This window comes from Zootoca vivipara, chromosome 5 (assembly GCF_963506605.1).
Source record: "Zootoca vivipara chromosome 5, rZooViv1.1, whole genome shotgun sequence".
Lineage (NCBI taxonomy): Eukaryota > Metazoa > Chordata > Lepidosauria > Squamata > Lacertidae > Zootoca > Zootoca vivipara.
In genome coordinates, this window is record NC_083280.1 from 4,473,158 (window position 1) to 4,498,357 (window position 25,200).

Here is a 25,200-nt window from a genome sequence, read left to right on the forward strand (position 1 = left end):
TTATGGGTGTTGTAGTCTGGAAGGCTACAGCTCCTCTCTCCCTCTCCCTCTCCCTCTCCCTCTCCCCCCCCCCTCTCTCTCTCTCTCTCACACACACACACACACACACACACACGGCTTTAAGCCCTGGAGAGCTGCTGCCAGTCAGAGCAGGCGACACTGGTCTGGAGGGACCAGGGGCAGGTTCCTGTGCTCAATCCAAGGCCAAGGGGTCAGGCACATACCTTTGGCAATCCCGGCTGACTTAACAGAAGAACGCTGCCCCAAAGTGGACATGAGGGCTGGTTAGTCCGGATTGTATTTTTAGAAGAAGTGTAAACAGATCAAGTGGGGGGAACAGGACTGTCCAGATTCCAAAGTGGTTGCCGACCGGAGGGGAGATGGCGGTGTTGTTGATGTTCAGCAAGGGCAATGGAGAGAAAAAGTGCATTTTGGATAGGGACCGCATGCAGGTAAGTAGACATATTCCTATAAAACGGAGGATTGTCATGTTTCTCTAAGGGCCCTTTTCCCCTTTTGCTCTCAGACACCTTTTTTTTAAAAAAGAAAGCCTGCCTCACTAATCCAGATCTCGTAGATGGTCGTATTTGGGGTTGAGAGAATCCGTTCCTTCAGCTCAGATTGGTTGGTGGCAGAGGTGGCCCGGCCCTGGAGGGGGACGACGACAAGGTGGGTCAGTGGCCGGGGGGGGGGGCTCAGAAAGCAGGCACCGATATGGGCAGCAGCCTGGGACACGAATGGATCAGACCTCGGAGGCCAAACCGCCTGCTCTTCCCGTTCAGCTCCGGTTTGTGGGCATGGGAGTTTCTCACTGGTTTCTGCCCTGCCTCTGTTACTGGGAGGGAGGGTGGGTGCCGTGTTGCCCATTCTATGCTCAGCAAGTCCTGGTGGATTTGGTGGTCTCCACCAGGGGGTGTTCGCCAGGCGGTGCCGGGGGCGAGGAGGGCTGCGGCATCGAAATGTGGCTCAGCTGATTTGCTCTCCTCTTGGCGGAGACGGCCTCTGGATTCTTCGATTCTGCAATTGCGGGTTTACAAACAAGCATCTGGCTGACCCCTGTGAGAACAGGATGCTGGACTAAGGTGGGCCTCATCCAGTAGGCTTTTCTTCTGTTCTTGCCCCCGTGGATCTAGACCTAGCATTGCGTCCCGGGAGAGCTTTCCCAAACCAGCTTATCCCAGCCGCTATTGTTTTGGAGGAAACTCGTAGCACAGATTTATTTACCTAATTGTCGCAATTAGATCCCATGGAGCTCAATGGTTTTCTCCCCCCACCCCGGTCTCTATTTAACCCCCACAAAAACCCCGAGAGGTAGGTTGGGCTGAGAGGCAGTGATTGGCCCAGGGCTACACCCAGTGCGCTTCATGGCCGAGTGGGGATTTGAACCCTGGTCTTCAAGCACCTAGCGCAACACCCTGACCATTACACCACATTGCCCCTGTGGGAGCGTGAGCTTTTGTTCAAAAACGAGCAAGTTTCTAGCCCTCGTGACTGGAAGGCAGGCTTGGGAACGGGCGAGCGATGTGGGTGGGGGTGGGACTGAGTAGGCTCTCCAGGGGTCAGAGTGCAAAGCAAGGGGTTGAACTAGATGACCCTTGGGGGGCCCTTTCAACTCTACAGTTCTGTGATTCTGTGGTGGCGCTTCAGTGCCCAGGAGACTCCTGTGGTGATGTTCCTCATGGCTAGCAAAGCTAGGATGATTTGGGCCAGGAAGTAAACCTGTAAGGGGGGGAGGCCATTGGCAATGCTATAATTCCCAAGATGGGCTGTACTGGGTGCCCTCGGAGGACTTTGGCTGTGCCTGGCACAGCCTGGCAAGCATCAAACACCCCCCTGCCTGTCTCTTACGCCTTTAACGCATGCAAATCAGGTCAGCGCTAATTGTTACCGCATGTTCCATTGAACCGGCCTTATCACTTTGCAATTGTGTGCAGTGTAAGACTTGTTCATTCTCTCAGACTCTGCACATGTGCAGATTTCCCTTTGCCCATTCAGGACTGACTCCTCTGGAACAGAACCCGACCATTTCAGATTGATTGATTTCTTTGAGATTTCAAAAGCAACTCTCTAGCTCTTAAGGGTCACATTAAAGAATTGTGAGGGGAGGATCAGAGCCCGTGTCTGGAGTTGGATGTCGGACTAGGATCCGGGGGACCCAGGTTCGAATCCTCACTCGGCCATGAAATTTACTAGAGGATCTTGGGATTGTCCATCACTCTCAGCCTATCCCACCTTGCAGGGTTGCTGTGGGGATTAATTGAGGAGGAAGAGGAGGAAAACCATGCATATGAATGTATGGGATATAAATGCAATCAATAATAATAACAACAATTATGAGCAGGGGGGCAGTGCTGAGAAAGAGACTGCCTGTAGTTTGTTGCAGGATTTGTGATTTTTATTCACAAAGCGTGCCACTGCCAGCCAGCCTTAATGCTCCTGCAGAATGGCGGCAGATGCAAAAAATAGTTCATTATTGTTATATTATTCATTATTATTAGTTGTTCTGTGATCCTTTCTCAATATTAATTGCGCCATTGCCACCTGGGGGTGGGGGGCGACCCTAACCTCCACAGAAGTGGGACAACCTTCCTCTCCCCCTCCAAAACCCTTGGGGTGTGAAAAGTTACAGGATTGCAGCAGCAAGTTTCGAAACGGGCACAGATTGTTGTGTCCTGCCCGGAACTTTGGTAGGTGGAAACAGTACTGAAAGTTGTGTCGTGTCGAAAGCTGCCCTGATGAGCACAGATCATTTGGTTACTGTATTTATTTATTTATTGTGTTTTAATCCCCCCTTTCTTCTCCAGGAGCTCAATTCCCCGCCCGGCCACGAAGCTCCTTGGGTGACCTCTGGTGTTGGGTCACTGCCTCTCAGCCTCACCTACCTCACAGGGTTGTTTTATTAAATGAGGAGGGGGAGTGCTGAGTACGCCACCTTGAGCTCTTTGGAGCAAAAGGGAGCGGATGCAAATGGAGTAAATAAATCAGGTGGTCACATGGTTCTCCTGCTCCTCATTGAATCTCCACAACAGCCCTGCGAGGTAGGCCGCTGGCCTGAGAGCGTTTGACCGCCCCAAGGTCACAAAATGAGCGCCATGGCCAAGTGGGGATTTGAAACCTGGTCTCTCCCAGGTCCTGGTCCGACGGTCATAACTGCTGCACCATGTTGGCTGTCGTCATGGCTGCACGATAAAAAGGACATTTAGAGGGGACCTTAACCCTGATGATTTTTTAACAACAACCCATCCACTTCTGGCTGAAAATCTTAAACTTCTCACAAGGCTGATCCCCACCCTCCCTGCCCGATTCATTCCTGGTAGGAGCCCAAAGCAGTTTGCGGTATATCTTAGGAAAGGCAAAGAGATGGTCCATTGCCCCATCTACTTCAGTGCTGCTTGCACTGGCTGGCAGCAGCTCTCCAGGGAGTCTTTTCCTAGCTACCTGGAGATGCTGCCGTGGATTGAACCTGGGAACCTTCTGCATGCCAAGCGCATTTTCTCCCGCTGAGCGATGGGCCTTTGCGAGGACAGTTCTGCACATTTGGGGGGAAAGGGGCGAAGGTGGGGGCAAGGACTTCCTCTGCCCAGTTCCCTGCTTCTGACGCAGTTCCCCAGCCTTGTTCAGAACTGTTTGTGGGGCAGAGCCCTGCAAGAATTCTGGCTTGAATTAAGCCCCACACGGAGAATCCTTTTTCCTGACTTCTCTCAGAGGCACGGGAGGCTGCAAATAATTAGAGGGAGGGAAAACTGAGTTGTGGCACGGATTCAGGACACATGCGGGAGAGTACTTCTTTGCACGACACACTTAAACGGCGGGGTTCACTGCCACCAGATGTGGCAGCAGACTCCGGCTTGAAAATGGGATTAAACAAGTCTACAGAGGAGGAGGAGGGGAGAGGTCTGGCAACAGCTGGTAGATATAGGAAGCCTTCACATTCAGGATGAAGACATTCGATACAGAGCCAGGCCACTGGTCCATAGAGCCTATTGCAGCCTCTTCCGGCTGGCAGCATGTCTCCCAAGGGCCGCATTGCCTATGCTCTTGTAACCTCCAGCTTTGACGACTGGAGCACATTATACGTAGGGCTGCCTCTGAGGACGGTTTGGAAACATCAGCTGGTGCAACATTTAGCAGCCAAATTGTCACCAGGGCAAGACGGTTTGCACATATTATGTACTCTGATCCTGGCTCAACTGCACTGGCTACCAATTAGTTTCCAGGCCCAATTCAAAGAGCTGGTTTAGACCTATAAAGCCTTAAATGGCTCAGGACCGCAATACCTCAAGGAGCGCCTCTCCCCATATGAACTGACCCAGACCCTACAATCATTATCTGAGGTCCTTCTTTGTGTGCCTCCTCCACCAGACATCCGGAAGGCGGCAGCACGAGAACGGGGCCTTTTCTGCAGTGGCTCCCCATTTGTGGGATGCTCTCCCCAGGGAGGTTTGCCTGGCACCCTCATTATCTATTTTTAGATGCCAGGTGAAAACGTCCCTCTTCAGCCTGGATAGCTCAGTTGGTTAGGGCATGGTGCTGATAATGTCAAGGTTGCGGTTTTGATCCACGTATGGGACAACTGCAAATGTCCTGCATTGCAGGGGGGGTTGGACTAGATGATCCTCAGGGTCCCTTCCAACTCTACAATTCTATCATGACCAGGCCTTTGACTGATTAATATTCCAAGACCTTTCAAATGTGTTTGCGGGGGGGGGGGGGATTATTCCGTTTTGCTTTAACTATTTATTTTGTGCTCTTGTGAACATCTCCGAGATCTTCGGGTGACGGGCAGGGTATAAATTTAACAAAGAAATACAGTAATAAATAGAAGGCTCCACCTTCAGTTAGGGATGGATGAGGCCTCTGTCTGAAAGCTAGGGCAGTTGCTGCCAATCTCTAGGACCGGGGCGATCTCTGGCAATGGCTCTTCTGTGTGTGTGTGTGTGTGTGTGTGTGTGTTTTCGTCCCCGCTGTGCAAAGGGAAAGATGGCCCCGCCCACTCTTGTCTCTGGTCCCGCCCACCCCTGCCATGTGGCCCCTGGCAGGCTCCCCAGAAGAAAACATGGCCCTTGGGTTCTCCATATTTGGTGTAGGCACTTTTGAGTTTGATGGACCAATATCTTGGCATGATTTATTTATTTAATAAAGTATATCTACCACTTGGTTGTTTAAAAACGCCCCCAAAGCAGCTTGCAAAAAAACCAAGGCAATAAAATTATTAATGAAAGGAATTAAAATATTCCCAAAAAACCCAGAAATAAGCTAAAAGCACATCAGCGTTCTAGATACCTGGGTAGGCTTGTCGAAACAAAAATGTTTTCAGCAGGTGCCGAAAAGGGTACAGCGAAGGCGCTAGCTTGATATCAAGAGGCAGGGAGTTCCAAAGTGTAGATGTCGCCACTCTAAAAGATGGATTTCTTATGGGTGCGGAATATAAAACAGTTTCCTGCAACTCCCAGAGTTTTGAGGAGAGATCTTTGCCAGCTCTTCCGCCTGAGATTCCTTTTTAACTGAGGCTGCTTGCGATTGAACCCGAGACCCTGAGCTACGGAGAAGTAGCAGCAGAGGTTTGCTGGCTGCCTTTGCACTTTGCTTGCGATCTTCCTGGAAGCATCCGGCTGCAGCCAGTGGACCCTCCCTCCTATCTGGAACAGTGCTTCTTACATTCCTAGTACAGTTTTGGGGTCGATAAGGACTCCCTGATTCATTCTCAAACTGACTAAGGAACAGAGAAGAGGGTCAGGGGGTGGCCCTCCCTAGCTGCTTGCGGCTTGGCTCGCTGTCTCGAGTCACCTGGAGCTCTTTCCATGGCAGGCATCTGGTGGCACCTGCTGTTTTGCTTTTGGCACGCCGTGACCCGTGTTGCACTTCCTTCCCTGCAAAAGTGCAAGGCTGCAATTTGATCAGAAGCCAGCTGCAAAAATAAGCTTCCCCCTCAGTCTTTCTGCATGGCTCCCCCCCCCAACCCCCTTTTCAACAAAAATGCATACTTTTTACAAAGTGGGATGATTCAAACGGTGCTTGGTGTTTTTTGTTTTGTTTTTTACTGCCTTGAAAGTGTGGGAATTGTTCCAGGCGGATTGGTAAACAGGAAGGCAGGCCCCCGGGATCTTGCTAACCCCCCACCCGGAAAAAAAAACACCCCGAAACCTGTTGTTTCTTTCCCTCCTCACGCCTTCAGCATCCCTCTGCAGAGAAAATGTTTAGCTCCAGATCCGGCCAGCTGTTCTCCTTGGGGATGTGCTGGAAGACAAGAAAGCAGTGTTAAGGAGCCAGGGCACCGCGAAGGTCGCCCTGTTTTCCTCCTGTTTTTCTCCCCGCTTGGACGAGGGACAAGACCCTAGCGCTGGAGGAAGCTCCCTGCTCCTTCTCCTCCCCCCGCAGCCTCCCCGCCAGCCAGCTGTCAGGTGCAGAAGCTGGGAAGCCTTAAAGGAAGGGCTCTGCCCCATCCCCAGCAGGCCCAAGTGGGCTTCGGGGCAGGATGAGACCCTTCCCACATCGTTCCCTTGTGGCAGGCCTGGGAAGCAATTTTGGAGAGGAGGAGACTTCACTGTTTCCTGCAGTTCCAGGTCTCTCACATCGCCAGCGTTTTTCCAGGCCTGCCATCAAATTATCCCCAGTAAATAGTGGCTTTTGCCGCTGAGGACATTCTGCATGGCTTGGCACTTCCTTACGCTCCAGGCTCAAAATAGGTTTTTTTTTGGGTGGGGGGGTTGTACACACTGGAGTAGGAGAGGAAAAACAAACACTGACATTTTTGCATCAGCCCCAGATTCGACACCAAGGAAAGCGCTAACTGCAAATTAGGACAACGAAGCACACTTCTCCATTTTTGTCCAGTTCTGGGAATCACAGTTTATCGACAAGGTAGAACAGGCACCCCCAAACTTCGGCCCTCCAGATGTTTTGGACTACAATTCCCATCATCCCTGACCACTGGCCCTGTTAGCTAGGGATCATGGGAGTTGTAGGCCAAAACATCTGGAGGGCCGCAGTTTGGGGATGCCTGAGGTAGAATGTGTGCAGAGGAGGGCGACCGAGATGATTAAGGGCCTGGAAATGAAGCCGGTTGAGGGAACTGGGTGCGTTTGGCCTTGAGAAAAGAAGACTGGGAATTCAGATATTTGAAGATCTGATAGCCGTCCTCAGATATCTGAAGGGCAGTCACATGGAAAAGGGAGCAAGCTTGTTTTCTCCCGCTCTGGAGGGTAGGACTCAAACCAACGGATTCAGAGACGAGAAAGGAGATTCTGTCTAAACATAAGGAAGAACTTTCAGATGGTGAGAGCTGTTTGACTGTGGAGCAGACTCCCTCGAAAGGTGATGGACTCTCCTTCATTGGATGACCATCTGCCAGGGATTCTTTAGCTGTGATTCCTGCATTGCAGGGGGTTGGACTAGATGGCCCTTGGGGGTCCCTTCCATCTCCACCATTCTGTGATAATGTTGCAGGGAAACCAGGGTACCCCAGGATGCTCCCTGGCCAGCAAGGTCTGCCAGCAAGGTCTGAGCCAGACGGCTGGAGGAGGGAGAGCCTGAGAAGCGATTTGAAATCCCAGGCAGAGGCCCACAGGAAATTGCCTCTCCAGCCCACAGTTAAAGCTGACCTCTTGGCAGCCGGTCAAAGCTGCGTTCCCTGCGAATACCATAGAGTCTCTGTTCCAGGCTAGCGGGCAGGCGAGGGAGAGATTCCCTTGGGACCGGCCAGAGAGGAGGAAAGGGGAGGAGAGGATAAAGAAAACAAGCATGCGCGATTGCAGGCGCAGCGCGCACCAGACTCAACAGTGTCCTGTTGTGGAGAACGGCACAACAAGCTCTCTCTTGCCCTGGCTGCCCATAGGACCCCCAGATCCCAGACCTGTCAGGATTCGGATAACTTTTGGAGCCTGAGCTGGCTCGCTGCCTCTTCTTAGCATCGGAAGCTGAGCATGGAGATTTCAAGCAGGCCAGGACAGGCAATTTTGACATCCACGACCCTTGCTGAAGTCTCTGCTCGGTTTTTCCTGGGGGGACACCGAGGCAGCGTGGACGATGTCTGCCCCCAAAAGGTCAGACGCCTCTGCCATTGACTGCCTGGGACTGCATCAATCTCCGTCATCCACAGTGGTGGAATTCCTTCGGATTTCTCCTCGGGTGCATGCAAGTGTTCCCTGAAGCATTTTGAGGACCCTGCATTGATGGGTGCCTTTGCCCTCCAATGGAGTCAGCCTTGGTTGGAATGTGCTGCAACTCGGGTGGTTTTGGCGACTTTTGCTAGCCGCTGACAGTGCAAGGATCCTGCTGCAGCCTCTGGGAAGCCCCCCACCCCCCATTTATGTTGTGGGTCCCTTTCCAAAAGGTGCGTCGGTCATATCAAGACAGGAGGAAGGTTGGCAGAGAGATTCCTCTCTGGGTAGCAGAGATGCGCCGCTTTGAGGCTCTGCGGCGCTCCTTCCCGTTTCTGGCCCGCTTTCGCATGTACACGGTAAGAGAACGCTGCCCGTTTGCAATGAGGAAATGCCCTGCCTCCTCTCCCTTTCGGCGTTGGTCTTCCCCTGCTGCTTTTTACACAAGCGCGCAGCCTGGCTGGCTTACTAGAGCCACCTCTTTAGCAGCTTGCTCTGTAGGCGCTGTTCCGCCACACCCCGCTGTGGTCTGGGTTATGAAGGTACCAGTAGGAGTTTGGGTAGGGAACTTGCGGCCTTCCAGCAGGCAGCAGAACCAGTATTATGGGATGGCAGCAGCTGGAGTTCAGCAACACCAGGGCCCCCCAAAGGTCTAGGGACCCTCGTGAGAAAGCACCTTCCACGTAGGGTTAGTGCCAGAGACTGATGTAGAGACTGGTGCAAGCAAAACCAACCTGGGTCTGTGTATTCTCACACGTGACTGGCACAGCACATTGTATAAACCCTGCAGCAGTGGCGCACAGCAGAAAGCGTGTCAGAATCTGGACAAAAGGGACCCAACTTTTAAATCCTTTCTCGACCGTAAACTCACAGGAAAAACTCCTTGCAAGTTTTTTTCTCTGTAGACCTCAGTGCTCCTAATTTGTGTGACATCAACACAGATGCGGTGGCTCATCGCAGCCCTTCCTTTCCAGGTTCCAGCTTTTTGCTCTTCTGAATTTTGTTGGCAAAAAGGGCTCCCTTTTGCTGCATGCCAGCTTCTAAACTTCCTTCTCCGTTTGTGCTGTGAGAAGCAAATTTCAAAGCTGTAACCCTAAACAGGCTTCCCCTAAGGGAAAGACACCTCTGTGTGAACGCAAGCTAAAGGATTACATACAGCTTGCACATGGTGCTTTTGAGTGCTCAAAATGCTCCACATACATTGGCTGTGAACTTTGCTGCAACCCTGCAAGGCAGGCCACTGTCCTTAGTGCCATAATGCGGATTTTGGAGCGGTGTGATTCAGATCCAGAGCACAAGCTTTTGCATGTCTACTCAGAAGTAACTCCCACTGATTTCAGCTGGGCTTACTTCCAGGAAGGTGTACATAGGATTGCAGCCTCTGGTCCTATAGACACTTACTTGGGAGTAAGTCCAATAGAAATCACTGGGCTTTACTTCTGAGTAGACATGTCCTGGACTGCATGCTCTCTTAGCCACTGCTACCTCACCTGTTGTGGACTTGACCTGTCGGAGAGAGGGATGGAGATGTTTTCTCGCTGTATATCAATGGTGGAACAGCCAGATGGGTGGAATAATAATAATAATAATAATAATAATAATAATAATAATATCAGCTTTACATGCAGAAGGTCCCAGGTTCAGTCTCTGGGGCAGGGCTGGGGGACATCCTGTTTTGAGAACCTTAGAGAGATGCTGCCGGTCAGTGTAGACAATATCACACTAGATGGACCAATGGTCGGACTCAGCATGAAGCAGTTTCATTCCTTCCAAACAGTAGCTGCCATGTTGCAACTTTGTGTGAGCTGTGCAATGTATGATAATAATTTCTGCGGGGATAAGGAGTCCAGGGGAAGTTTGCGTACTTTGAACAGGGCCAGACAGGATTCCTATTTTATTATTATTACATTTGTATCCCATTTTCATTTCGTTTCACTTTTCATTTGTCTATTGCCTTTCCATGTTGCTAAACGCAAAGTAGTTTGCAAGCTGGAGAAGCAGCAAAGTTCACACACCGTATAACCATCTGACTCAATACAAAGAATTCATAATAAAAACATAACTTAAGAATGAACAACTCGTATCAGATAAAGTAATATTCCATTAGAACAGCACACAATACAATTAAATATTGTGAGATAATAACTGAACACAAATCCTTTCTTAACAATTACAAGAAAATAATTAGATTCAGGTAGGTAGCCGTGTTGGTCTGACGCAATCAAAATAATTTTAAAAATTAAAAAAAGTTGGTCCCCCTTAGAGACCAACTAAGTTTGTTCTGGGAAACAATTACTAAACAATAATCAACAGAAATAACAGCAACACACGATGCATAAAACGCCACAGAACAAAACTATGTGAAAGGATCAAATTGAAAAACAAAGAATCATAGAATTCTAGAGTTGGGACCCATGGGTCATCTAGTCCAACCCCCTGCAATGCAGGAACAACTCCAAGGAGTTTAAGGTGGCCTGCATATTTCTCCTCTCGTTTTTGTCCTCACAACAATCCTGTGAGGTACATTAGGCTGAGAGACAGGGACTGTCTCCAGGTGGCTCAGTGAGCTTTATGGCTGAGTGGGGATTTGAACCCGGGTCTCCAGCCCTGTCCCAATTGCACCACACTGCCTCTCAAATGGTCTCCAAACTTGAATGCTTCTTGCCCAGAAACTGGAACTCTCTCTTTCCCCCTCCTCCCTACCCCTCTTGCAAAAGGGACACCCACTTTCTCCCACTGGACGCAGCCCCATATATTTTTAGCCCAGGCTGCGCCACAGAGAATCCGTATTGTCGCGTGGCAGTTTGAAGTGGCTGCAGCCCAAGAATACCAAGGCAGCCTCTCCTTCCCCACCCCACAGGCAGTGGTGCCGCACTCTCTGTCTGGGGAGGCAGGGGAAGAAGGGGGGGGGGAGAAGAGGCAGGGAGGTTCTTGGGAAAGGCGAGCCAGGAAGGCAGGGAGGGGGCAGAGAAGCATTGGCGTGGCTGCGGGAGGCCAATGGATTGCAAACACACAGGCTGTTGCTTTTGTGGGCTGCCTTCCTTCATATCCTCCTTTTCGCTAGACTAGAGGCACCTGAGGGCTATTGCTCTTTTCAGGTGGGATTCAAGAACACGCTTGCAAATTCAGGTCCTGCCATCAAAGTGGATTTGTGGCACTTGGACTGCCACCCCCAATTGGTTTTGCAGTAAGGAAAGTTAGGCTGCTGGGATAGCTCAGTTGGCAGAGCAGGAGACTATTAATCTCAGGGTCGTGGGTTTGAGCCCCACATTGGGCGAAATATTCTTGCATTCCTGCGGGGTGGACCAGATGACCCCTGCAGTCCCTTCCAACTCTAAAATTCGAGGAGGAAATGTGTCGTGTGGCAGCGCTTGCTTTGATGCCGTCGCACCATCGAATCGGAACGGATGCGCACGGAAGAGGTCTGGAGGCAGCCGGAGATATATGCCCTATGGTCTGATCCTCATGGCTGTAAGTCCTTTCGCAGGGGCTTGTAAAATCTTTAGCACAATTGGAGTCCCAGGTAAGCGTGCGGCTGGGTGTCTGCCTTCCTAAAGGTGCCGTGGAAAGAGGTGGAACTGGAACCCAAGGCAGCCAATAGGTTCATAGGGAAAACATCTCTGCAACTGAATTATGCCTCTTTCTCCTATCCGGCTAAGTGGGGAAGAGGCTGTTTGAGCTCGTGTGCTCGGATCCTTGAAGGTTTCCTGCAAGCATCTTGGTTGGCCTCTGTGAGAACAGGATGCTGGACTAGATGGGCCATTGGCCGGATCCAGCAGACTCTTATTAATTCTCTCATGTTCTTGTGGTGTGTTTGCAGCTCTTGTCTTTGCCCCAAAGACCCTCCAGTTATGTTTGCTGCAACTAACTTAGGCTGTACATTATTATTATTATTATTATTATTATTATTATTATTATTATTATTATATTTTATTATATAAAGTAATAATCTTAAATAAATAAGAAAAAAATGTGCACCCCACCACCGAGACCATTCCATTGTAACGATCCAAGCTCCCAAAATTTCAACACCTCTTCCAATAGTTTGTCCCCTTTCTGTTTTAACAGTACAAATTCTACAAACACCCTCCATATCTCCTCAAAATCATTTCCCCTGCATATTCCCTATCTTACCTTAATGGCGCATGTTAATTTATCATTAATAGCTATATCCCCAAACCTCTTTATACCATTCTTCCATTTTATATTCCGCTTGCCCCTTCCACTTCCTGGCTACAGTGGTACCCGGGTTTACGAACCGCCCTGTTAACAAACTATTTGGTTTACGAACTCCGCAAAACCGGATGTAGGTGCTCTGGTTAGCAAACTTTTCCTCGGTCTATGAACGGAAGCCGAACGGTGGCAGGGCGCTGGCGGCAGGAGGCCTCATTAGGGATAGCGCGCCTCGGTTTAAAAACGGCTTTGGTTTAAGAACGGACTTCCGGAACGGATTAAGTTCGTAAACCGGGGTACAGTACCACTGTATTATAATTTGTGCAGCTGTCAATAAATTTGCGAGCAAGTCCTGCATAGCCTGGGAGCCTTCCACCCCATTGTAAATTGAGGATGTACATTTAAACCAGGGAGTTGGCCAAGCCCATTGAGTGCCGTGGGATTTAGTTAACATGCCCTCCATGCCTCGTGGCATCCATCTCAGCACAGCGACCGAGAATAACCTCTGTATCCTCCTTGTGTGAATGGGCCCTCCGTCTCGGGCTGCGAAGGGCTCCTCACTCCAGCAGACCAAGTGAGCACAGCTGGGATCGGAAAGCCAAACAAATGCCATTGTTGTTGCTTTCCCCTGAAATCGGGGCCAGATGTTCAACTGGGAGGGCAGTTTACCAGGGATTGGACAGCGAGCCAAGAATGGAGGGAGTAGCTCCGTTGCTCCGCTTGCAGATCAAGCCCAGATGGGGCTTTTAAAAAGCAGAGCAGAGCAGGAATCCCACAGCGGAGAATCCCGTCAAAAGGAAATGCTAACCTAGAGAAGGAAAATGCATTTGTTGTACTTATAGCATGTTTCTGGACCGGGACAATCCACATTCATTCATCCTAGAGTTTTTGTGGAATCACTGTCCCTCTTTAAAACCCGTTAGAGCAGTCTTCCCCTAACTGGAACCTCCCCAAATGTTTTGGCCCACACCTGTAGTTTATTATGATTGCTGAGAGGTGTCAGGTTTTGTGGGGCAGGCTCGGCAGCGCCCCCTCCATTTTCGCGCCCTAGGCAATGGCCTCGTCCGCCTAAATGGACGCACCGGGCCTGCCAATAAGGCACGCAAAAGAATTTGGTCCAAAAGGAGCTCCCTGCCACGGAAACACAGAAGGTCGGGGAGGATGCAAGTCTTGTCGTCACCTTGAAGAGCTAGTTTTCTGTGTGCAGGTGGATCATTCAAATGCGTACAGCTCAATCCTGCACATGTTTGCTTGGAAGCAAGTCCTGCTGAGTTCAGCGGGACAGTCGGGGCTCATTCACACTTTGGCAAACCCAGACACTCTAGGAAAACCCGATCTCACCTGCTGAATAGAAGCTTGGTTCCGCAAAATCTCTCTTTGGATTTTCCGCGCATCTGATAGGATTGCCTTACTATGTTTTTTAGTTTTTGGGAAGCTGCCCAGCACGGCGGCAGCCCAGTCTGATAGGCAGGGTACTATTATTATATTCAGTTTTATGATCTGTTTCTTTGGTTGATGTTTGGCTGTGAAGATGATCAGTGCGTAAAAAAGAACAGGATGGTGGATTGTTGCAAGGTACAGCCATGGAACGATGAGCTACTTATAAGGAAACAAGGGATACGTGTGGATCCGCCGGCCTTGGCTTGTGCAAATGCATTAAGTGTTGGCAGGGAGAGGTGTGCGCACGGAAACCTCATTGCAGAGATCCCCTCTTCCCTCCAACCTTCCGTGTGCACTGAGAGGGAAGTCTACTTGGTGTGCTCACTTGGACATCTGTAAAACACATGATCAGGGGCCTTGATAAAGCAGTTTCAGCATTTGTGTGCTCAAGCAAGCCGCTTAGCTTGCCTCCCTAGTCCCACCTCTCAAATGCACGCCATTCTCGTGTTGCTGTCACCTTCAGCCAAACAGGTTTCGCTGCCTTTTGCAAAACCTCGCAACACCCGTTTACCCGAGTCCAGTTTAACTCTATCTACATGCTGCTTTTCCATGGTAAAAATGTGCGGAGAATGTCCTGCAGTAAACATCAGCTTGTTGTCAAAATGCATCTACACCCATTGATTTGTCTCGCTGATGGGAGTGGTAAACCTGTAGATGGGTGTTAATGGCTGCTGATGGCTGCAATTAGTCCTGGGCTGAGGTGCTAAAGGAAGCTTGATCATGCATAATGAGATAAGAATCCGATATCTCTATTCATCCCAGGTGCTTCCATGGTTTTAAGCTTGGTAATGATTTCCAATTCAGCAACTTCCCTTTCCAGTCTGTTCCTGAAATTTCTCTGTAATAAAACAGCTGCTTTGAGATCTTGTATAGAATGTCCTGGGAGATTGAAGTGTTCTCCTACTGGTTTTTCAGTCTTATGGTTCCTGATGTCAGATTTATGTCCATTTATCCTTTGGCGTAGGGTTTGGCCTGTTTGTCCAATATAGAGAGCTGAAGGGCACTGTTGGCATTTGATGGCATACACAATGTTAGAAGATGAGCAATTAAATAGTCCTGAGATGGTATGTTGGATGTTGTTGGGGCCAGTAATGATGTTGTCCGGGTGTATGTGGCAGCCAAGTTGGCATCTGGGTTTATTGCAGGCTCTGGTACCAGTGTCCATGTTAAGTCTGGTGGTTGTATTATTGTGGGTGAGGAGTTGTTTAAGATTGGGTGGCTGTCTGTAGGCAATGAAAGGTCTTCCTCCCAGAGCTTGAGAAAGGGAGCTGTCATTGTCATTGGACATCAGCAGCCATTAACACCCATCTACAGGTTTACCACTCCCATCAGCCCATCTCCCATTCCCACCCACCCCTACCACCCTCTGTATATATATAGGGTCTGACACGTCTGTTTCTAGTGTATCTGAAGAAGTGTGCATGCACACGAAAGCTCATACCAAAATATAAACTTAGTTGGTCTTTAAGGTGCTACTGAAGGAATTTTTTTATTTTGCTTCGACTCAGACCAACACGGCTACCTACCTGCAACTAGTGCTGTGGAAGGGAGTTCCACTGTCTAGGAGCAGCCACCGAGAAGGCCCTGTCTTGCGTCCTCACCAAAAGTGTCTGTGAAGGTGGCAAACAGAGCCCGTAGTTCCTGGGTCTTGCCAATAAAACTCAGGAGCCAGGAAAAGATGGAGTCCAACGATTTTATTACTTTGCAAAGCAATAGGTTCAGCGAGATCACTTCCACAAAGGCTGAACCCCATCCCAGTGCCCTGTGGGGGTGGGGGTGGTGTTACTTATACTGTAGGTTTCTTACACAAAGCGTTAAAATCTCTTCCTTTCATGCATAGAAACATTCTCATTTCCTCATTCAAGGAAGCAAACTAGCTGTTGTTAATCAAAACTCATTTAGATACACTTTAGCACTCCCGCGCTTCAAGCGTAAGTATAAGCATTTGCTGACATAGCTTTAATTCACCGTGCCTGCTTGGCCTTCACATAAATACATTTTGTTACAAAAAGCTATTGCGCTTTGCATTGTGTGTGCTGTGAGCCTGCGTTTGTAGCAACTTGTGTTCTTGCGATAAGAGTAAAGGCTTTCCCAGCAGTTTCTTGAAGAGCTGTCATTTTTGAGGCCCTTGGGACAGCAGGAGTGAGAAATGGGCCTTCTTAGAAAATCTCAAAGCCTGGGCAGGCTCCTTTGGGGGAATACAGGGCTTCCGATACACCTACATTTATTATCAAAGTGTATTATAATATGAGGTAGACTTATGGGGTTCTGTGGGGGAAAATATTGAGTGGGGAAGGGTCTTTCTCAAAGGGCCGTCTTCTCATCCTGAAAACTGTCAATAATCCCCTCCTTCAGGATGGGACAGCAACCATTCGCTACTCAAATTCACCATAATAATTTTTTTAAATAACAATGTACAGTATTGAATTTCCAAATACTGTATAACAACAAAAACATCTTCAACACATTTTTAAACCATAATTTTGATTGAAAATCAACTATAATTTTTTGCTCTCTTACTTTGGTTGCTGTTTGGCTGCGAAGATACTAAGTGCGAAAATAGAAAAGGCTGGTGTATGCGGGCTCATATCAACAACCTCAGATATGCAGATGACACAACCTTGATGGCAGAAAGTGAGGAGGAATTAAAGAACCTTTTAATGAGGGTGAAAGAGGAGAGCGCAAAATATGGTCTGAAGCTCAACATCAAAAAAACCAAGATCATGGCCACTGGTCCCATCACCTCCTGGCAAATAGAAGGGGAAGAAATGGAGGCAGTGAGAGATTTTACTTTCTTGGGCTCCTTGATCACTGCAGATGGTGACAGCAGTCACGAAATTAAAAGACGCCTGCTTCTTGGGAGAAAAGCAATGACAAACCTAGACAGCATCTTAAAAAGCAGAGACATCACCTTGCCGACAAAGGTCCGTATAGTTAAAGCTATGGTTTTCCCAGTAGTGATGTATGGAAGTGAGAGCTGGACCATAAAGAAGGCTGATCGCCGAAGAATTGATGCTTTTGAATTATGGTGCTGGAGGAGACTCTTGAGAGTCCCATGGACTGCAAGAAGATCAAACCTATCCATCCTGAAGGAAAGCAGCCCTGAGTGCTCCCTGGAAGGACAGATCGTGAAGCTGAGGCTCCAATACTTTGGCCACCTCATGAGAAGAGAAGAATCCTTGGAAAAGACCCTGATGTTGGGAAAGATTGAGGGCACTAGGAGAAGGGGACGACAGAGGACAAGATGGTTGGACAGTGTTCTCGAAGCTACGAACATGAGTTTGACCAAACTACGGGAGGCAGTGGAAGACAGGAGTACCTGGCGTGCTATGGTCCATGGGGTCACGAAGAGTCGGACACGACTAAACGACTAAACAACAACAATGCGGGCTCATGCCTTGTTTCCTTATAAATAGCACCTCATTGATAGCCTCAGCCAGAAAATGGCCAGAAACCAATACTGTAGCGTGGCACAAAATTACTGTCATTTGTGCTGGTGAAGAGCTTCATAAGAATTATTTACTTCTTCAGTTATTCGGTAGTACGTATTCAGGAGAACTCTGGTGGCTCAGTTGGCAGAGCGTGAGACTCTTCAGGGGTCGGTTTGGTAGCAGCAGCGGGCATGGGAAGCTCGGAGGTCTGGGAGGGGGAGAATGCAGAAATGGTCCACCTCACAGGGTTGCTGTGAGGATGAAATGGGGAGAGGGAGAACTTAGGCCACCTGCCTCAGTTGAGAGAGGACCGTAGGGATCAACAGGATTTGTCCTGGGAGGAAGATTCCAGAGGTGTTGAATCATTTGGTGTCCCCCTAAGGATTATTTCTCCCTTCTCCCCATTTTTTTATTTTCAAAAAGGTTACTAAGAATCAATTTTATATTTATTTATGCTGTTCTTTCAAAGCATTTCTCTTCCTACTCTTCAGCCAGAAAGGCTCCAACAGTGGCTTATCTATTTGTACGAGTAGCAGCCCCTACCCTGAGGCTCGCACTCTAAAAAGACATTAAAGGAAAGAGCGATGGGGAGGGAAGAGGAATGCAAGCAAACTTGGCAGCCGATTGTTAATGTCAGCATGTGTATCTTTGTGTGTGTGTGTGTGTGTGTTATGTAAGTGTATTTGTGAACTAGTGATTAAGAGATTGGGTTATAGATCTGGAATATCTTTATCGCTATGAGCTGGCTAGGCTGCCTTAGGCTGAAATTTGAATAAGCCCCTCTGGATTCCGTGGGACATTTGTGAATAGGCGTGTATATCTGGGGTAGCCTAACCCTAACCCTAACCCTACACCCCCCAGGCCACCCTCCCTCTCGGTCCATCTTCAGTAATGGGACAAAAGTACTGCTCTACGTTACAAGGTTGTTGTAATGATTACATCATGGGAATCTGTGAAGTGCTTTGAAGACTTGGAAGCTAAGCATTTACAAGCTTGTGGAGCTGATCCTTTGCAAAAAGTGCTCTCTTAAGTGGTCTTGAGGGCCGTCCTAAATATAGTATTACTGAATGAAATTGTACCACTCTGCTTCAAAAAAAGGGGGGGGGAAAGGAATGCAAGATCTGAAAGTGTGATGGTGGGCTGGGGGTGTTTGATTACAGCATCTTTAATTCTCCGAAGGGCTGTGTGATATAGAAGTTGGACCAATGTTTTCTCTGCTGCTCCAGAGGGTGATGCCTGAACCTGAACATATTCAAATTGCAAGAATGGAGATTCCGACATTTGGAAGGGCTTCTGACACTAAGCCATTCAATTGTGGAAAGGCCTACCTTGGAAGGTGGTGAACTCATTTACGGGAAGTTGGATGGCCATCAGCCAGGGATTTTTCAGCTGGGATTCCTGCACTGCAGGGGGTTGGACTAGATGTCCCTTGGGGGTCCCTTCCATCTCTACAGCTCTGACTCTTGTTCATGTACGTCATCGTCTTTGCTTCCTCCGTGGCTCCTTGCTCCCCTCCACCTCCGCAACCCTCCCTGCGCCTTGTCTTCCCTGCCTGGCCTTTCCGGCTACCATCGCTTGTCCAGACGGTCTGCAGAGAGAGACCCCCGAAAACCACGGCTTCCTCCCGAGCAGCCCCATTTCCCACGGAGCGTGGCTCGCGGGTCTCTTCTCCCTCCACTGCGATGCGAAATCCAGACTCCTTTTGGCTGGGATTCCTTCCGGCCCCCGACTCCGCTGGCAGACTCCGGGGGACTGTGCCGCGAATGTGGAATCGTTCAGAGCGAGAACAGAAGGCCTTTCTGCGAGTCGCACGTTCCTCCGGGAGGCTGGGAAGCAGGCCAGGAGACCTATTACTGTGCATTAAGCAGGACCAGGGGCTAATGGGGTTTCGGCTGCCCTCTGGCAAAGGCCAAGCCCAAATGCGGCCCCCTCCCGTCTCTGTCCGACCCATTTGTGACAGCAGTGGGAGATGAGGAACCTTGGCTGTAATCTGGCTTCTTCCAAGCCTCCCGCAAGGGGCTTCTGGTCTTATCTGGAGGGCTGGTGCATCCTTCTCCCCCCCCCCCAGCCTCCCCCATCCCTGGACAAAGCCATGCTCTGTTTAAATCATTAATTTCCGCACAAAAAACCAGGGGTGTTTAAACTTCCAGATCGCCTTTGGATCACCGCAGTGGATGCACCAAGCAGCGCAGGAAGATGCCTTGCGTTGTGTCCACCAGACTCGGTTCTCAAACTTTCTGGGGGCCCCTGCCGCCCCGGCTTGGTCCCGTAAACACCCCCAGTGCCCCCTCCCTCGCCTATGACAAAGCATTGCTCAGAATCGTGGGTTCGCACAGCCCACGAAAGAAGATCATAACACAACAAGATTCAGTTACAGTGGCAGCTGATGGCCCATTTATCCAAAATCCAGCTAAAACTATTTATAGTTTAATTAATTTGATGGTAGCGGTGAACTGGAGGCAGGGATGCCGGCTTTTCAAAGACTTCTGGTCATTTACACCTCTGGAGCCCCTTGCCACCTCCTTGCCGCTTAGGCCCCCCCACCCCAGATAATCCCCATTGTGTACTTCCATAAAAGTTCTCTACTTTTGCGAGATCTGTTGACACCACCATAGCAGTTATTGATGAGCCTGACAGGCTGTAAGTGCCGGATTTAAAGTGTTTAGCGACAGGTTGCTTTGCTTTTGAGGACAAAATGGCAGGTCTATGATTCTATGATTTCTAACATGTTTGTGTGCGTCCCTTATAGTTTTAATCATAGAATCATAGAGTTGGAAGAGACCACAAGGGCCATCCAGTCCAACCCCCTGCCAAAGCATTCTTGACATATGCCTGTCAAGCCTCTGCTTAAAGACCTCCAAAGAAGGAGACTCCACCACACTCCTTGGTAGCAAATTCCACTGCCGAACAGCTCTTACTGTCAAGGAAGATCTTCCTAATGTTTAGGTGGAATCTTCTTTCTTGTAGTTTGAATCCATTGCTCCGTGTCCGCTTCTCTGAAGCAGCAGAAAACAATCTTTCTCCCTCCTCCATATGACATCCTTTCATATATTTGAACATGGCTATCACATCACCCCTTAACCTTCTCTTCTCCAGGCTAAACATACCCAGCTCCCTAAGCCATTCCTCATAAGGCATCGTTTCCAGGCCTTTGACCATTTTGGTTGCCCTCCTCTGGACACGTTCCAGCTCGTCAGTATCCTTCTTGTACCACAATGTACTGAATATGACATCCTCTCCTTTTTGCCCTTGATGGTAAATATTGATGGTTCACACCTAACCCGCCTGCCCAAAAGTCATAATTCTGGCTCTCCAAATTTCATGGGCCTCTGCCTGCTCCCCAGCCGAGGAGAAGTTGGAGTGACTGTTTCCTAAAACCATGACCCCCCCCACACCCTCACCTGCCTGACTTTGTTTCCTTCCGTTTCCCTGCAGAAGCTGAGCTGTGGCATGCAAGCAGATGAAGGAACAGACTGGCTCCTGGAACTGTTAACCGAGGTCCAGCTGCAGCAGTACTTTTTGCGCATCCGCGACGACCTCAACGTCACGCGCCTCTCGCACTTTGAATATGTCAAGAATGAGGATCTGGAGAAGATTGGCATGGGAAGGCCTGGTAAGTGAGTCCCCGCCACTTAATGCCGACTCAACCGGCAGCATCACGGGATCGGAAGCGAAAGGGAAGGAGGACGCTTTGGAGCAAACCCAGGTGTCCTTTTTATTGTGCGTCGGTGACGATTTGTGCTCACGGATGCTTTAGCTGAGACTCCTGCATTGCAGGGGGTGGGGCTGGATGACCCTCAGGGTCCCTTCCAACTCTACAAATCTCTGAATCTGTAAAGGTCTCAGGGTGGTTATATGAAATCCTGCTTTCAACAATTTCAAGGAGGACACACTGGTTCTCTCCAATCATTGCATGCCCCGTAACTTGCTATGGAAATCCAGTAATTTTTTGTACCACAAATGTCCAGCTTTATTTTCTGTCCCAATTTGGTTGCTCTCTAGCACCAGATGTGTGGATGATCCGGTATAGGTAAGGTAAAGGCAAAAAGGTAAAGGACCCCTGGACTTTGAGGTGACTATGAGGTGCAGCAATCATCTCACTTTTCAGGCCAAGGTTGCCGGTGTTTGTCCACAGACAGTTTTCCAGGCCATGTGGCCAGCACGGCTAAACCGCTTCTGGCGCAAAGGAACACCATGACGGAAGCCAGAGCGCACGCAAATGCCATTTACCTTCCCGCCGGAGCGATACCTATTTATCTACTTGCACCTGCGTGCTTTCAAACTGCTAGGTTGGCAGAAGCTGGGACAGAGCAACAGGAGCTCACCCCGTCGTGTGGGTTCGAACCGCCAACCTTCTGATCGGCAAGCCCAAGAGGCTCGGTGGTTTAGAGCACAGTGCTATAAACCAGCCACCAATTGTTATTATTATTTATTAAATTTGCATGCCTCCCTTCACCCGGATCTTAAAAAGCATCTTAAAAAGCAGAGGCATCACCTTGCCGACAAAGGTCCGTATAGTTACAGCTATGATTTCCCCAGTAGTGATGTATGGAAGTGAGAGCTGGACCATAAAGAAGGCTGATCGCCGAAGAATTGATGCTTTTGAATTTGGTGCGGGAGGAGACTCTTGAGAGTCCCGTGGACTGCAAGAAGATCAAACCTATCAGTTCTGAAGGAAATCAGCCCTAAGTGCTCACTGGAAGGACAGATCCTGAAGCTGAGGCTCCAAGACTTTGGCCACCTCATGAGAAGACTCGACTCCCTGGAAAAGACCCTGAAGTTGGGAAAGATGGAGGGCACAAGGAGACAGAGGGAACGACAGAGGACGAGATGGCTGGACAGTGTTCTTGAAGCTACGAACCTGAGTTTGACCAAACTGTGGGAGGCAGTGGAAGATAGGAGTGCCTGGCGTGCTCTGGTCCATGGGCTCACGGAAGAGTCGGACATGACTAAAAGACTAAACAACAACAACTTCACCCGGAAATCACAGGGTGGTTCACAACATAAAAATATAAAACAGAAACACCAAATACAGACTAAAACACAAGCAAAACAAACAAACAAACAAACAAACAAACAGATAACACCCTTCCACAGACATACTTAGAAGGTCATAGAATGTTAATGCCTGATATCAATAGCAGGGACTTCCAAAGTTAGGCAACATGGGTTATGGAACTCGTGAAGTGAAGGCAGAGAATAGGCAGAGCCAGAGGCCATGACAGGCGGAGCCACCAGTTCCCGTTTTGCACCTATCCTGCTCCCTGCTGAGTTTCACAAGGGCAAAACATAGAAAGCAGGATTGTGTATAACCGCCCCGATACCATCACGAGCATAAATCACCTTCAAATCTCCAAAGGGCTGTCACACGGAAGAGGGAGCCAAGCGTGTTTTCCGCTGCTCCAGAGGGATTCAAATTGCAGAATGGAGATTCCAACTAAACACGAGGAAGAACTTTCTGATGGTAAGAACCGTTTGACAGTGGAACGGACTCTCTTGGGGGTTGGACTAGATGCCCCTCAGGGGTCCCTTCCAACTCTCCAATTCTATGATTCTATTTTTAAAAACCCACGTCTGGAAGGCATTCTGAGGAGCACAGAACTCAGCCATGTGTAGGATTACACGTAAATGTGAAGTGTGTTATGAATTCTTATTTCCATGTATTTTTAAAACAAATGCATGACACCTTCTTGCCCCTTTTGGGGTCAATATTATAAAAAGAAGAAAATTGCCTTTATTTTGAAAGAGGCAGGCCTGAACGATGATCCCGGTCCCCTTTTACTTCTTCCCAACACTTAATAGCCACCTGCAGTTTAGAATGCCTAGCCAGGAATTTGCTGGGAAAACCTTTACGGGACAAAACGTAGGTGACACACAGGTGTATGAAATGAAGCCTTTCAGGTTTTGTGGGTTGGGTGTTATTTTAAAAAAAAATTAAATGAAAAGCAGGTCTTTTGGGAGCCTGAGTTTGAGTGGGAGAAGAGAGAAGGAGAGGAGGGGCTTAGCTCTGTCCCTGCCAGGCATTTTCTTGCTCAAAACGAACCTTCGCCCTTTCCCCACTAACTCCCCTCTAAAATAAGGTTACCAGAAGTCCCCGTTTCTCGGGGACAGTCCCCGGATTTACAAATCAGTCCCCATACAAAATCCACTGAAGTTGAAAAGTGTCCCCGGATTCATTGAAAAAAATCTGGTTACCTTACTCTAACAGGGTTCTGGATTTGTGTCTGCAAATCTGGAACCTCAGGGTTGGTTTGAGCGGAAGACTGACTGGCAGGCTAAGAACCTCCCCCCCCCCCTCCCCGAGTGGATCCGCTACTCAAAAGGAGAGTTTCCCCACACCGACTTAGCTGGTATTCATTTATGAAAAACACGCTGGGCCATGTTGCAAATGTTTGCTTGTACCGTGCGCTTTTTGCCCTGTAGTGTCTTGGAAGCTAAGTGGATTACAGGGTGTTTCAGCTACAATATTCAGTAAATCTTTGCAGAATTACCTGCCACAATGAAACATCCAGTATGGGGATGATTTCCTTGTGGGGCACATGCATGCAATGGGGATTGGGTGTGTGTGTGTGTGTGTGTGTGTGTGTGTACTTTGGGAACTGACCAGTCCTCCCCCCCCTAACTGGCTGACCCTCGCTTTTTGCTTTCACAGGTCAGAGGCGCCTCTGGGAAGCCGTCAAGAGGAGGAAGGCTGTGTGCAAGCGGAAATCTTGGATGAGCAAAGTAAGGGCAGCTATACTCACGAGGGCTAGAAACTTAGTTGTTTTTTTAAAGCTGTCTTTAAAATCCCCGCTGGATGGTTGTTTCTTAAGGACTGACTAGAGGCACATTGCTAGTCTCCCATTACCGATTTTTTAAGAAAGAAAGCTGAAATGCAACAGCAGGAGGTTGAGCTTGAAACTAGGAGACTGATCTGTCCATTTTCTAGCTTTCATCCTCTGTTTATTGGCTTATTCATTCCTTTAAAAAATGCACACCCAGCTGTGCCCCATGGGGTCTCTAAGGTGGCATATTTACAAAATGTGCAACAAAGCAGTGTGGAGTAGTGGTTAGAGCAGCAGGCTAGAGACCTGGGAGTCCAGGGTTTGAATTCCTACTCGGCCATGGTGACTCCGGGCGCCAGCTCCTGCCTCTCAGCCTAACCTGCCTCACAGGACCAATGAGGGGATTAAAATGAGGAGCAGGAGACAGACAGCCCTTCAGATATTTGAAGATGGCTACCGTGTCACCTTTGGGATCTGCGGCCAGGGGGTTGGACTAGATGGTGCTTGGGGGTCCCTTCCAGCTCTACAGTTCTGTGATTCTAGGACTGTTAAACCTTGAGCTCCTTGGGATATATATGCAATAAATAAATTACTAGTGCAAGAACAAAATGCAAAGTTGTTGTTGTTTGTTGTTGTTTAGTCGTTTAGTCGTGTCCGACTCTTCGTGACCCCATGGACCATAGCACGCCAGGCACTCCTGTCTTGCACTGCCTCCCGCAGTTTGGTCAAACTCATGTTCGTAGCTTCGAGAACACTGTCCAACCATCTCGTCCTCTGTCGTCCCCTTCTCCTTGTGCCCTCAATCTTTCCCAACATTAGGGTCTTTTCCAGGGAGTCTTCTCTTCTCATGAGGTGGCCAAAGTATTGGAGCCTCAGCTTCAGGATCTGTCCTTCCAGTGAGCACTCAGGGCTGATTTCCTTCAGAATGGAGAGGTTTGATCTTCTTGCAGTCCATGGGACTCTCAAGAGTCTCCTCCAGCACCATAATTCAAAAGCATCAATTCTTCGGCGATCAGCCTTCTTTATGCAAACTAAACCAGACTTAAAGCACCAGTAATCAAAGAAAGAAATCTGCATTAAGAGCAGATTAAAAAACTGTGCTTGTGGACAGATGCACCGAGGCCGCCACTGGCATGCAGACCTCTGTCCTCGGAAGGTTAATTTCCCAAGGCACTTTGGCTAATCGATTGCAGTTTTCAGGATTAGTTGCAAGCTCAAAATAATTAACCGCCTTCCTGCCTGCTGAACCGTCAGACGGGGAGCCAGGCGCTTTTTGTCCCTCTGGCGCCTCCC

General features: G+C 49.0%; 1 protein-coding gene across 6 annotated transcripts in view; it reads left to right on the top strand.

Annotated features, from left to right (window-relative positions):
- The window catches only part of TNK2 (tyrosine kinase non receptor 2), a 97,564-nt gene that overhangs the window by 29,291 nt on the left and 43,073 nt on the right, over nt 1–25,200 (top strand). For 4 of the 6 annotated variants that reach the window (XM_060274274.1, XM_060274276.1, XM_060274275.1 and 1 more), the window contains 2 exons: nt 20,579–20,756; nt 23,796–23,866. In XM_060274274.1, coding sequence (XP_060130257.1) covers nt 20,579–20,756; nt 23,796–23,866 — 249 coding nt within the window. Of the gene's footprint in view, nt 1–775; nt 8,459–20,578; nt 20,757–23,795; nt 23,867–25,200 lie in introns of those variants that run through there. The other 2 variants (XM_060274272.1, XM_060274273.1) reach the window with 2 other exon arrangements.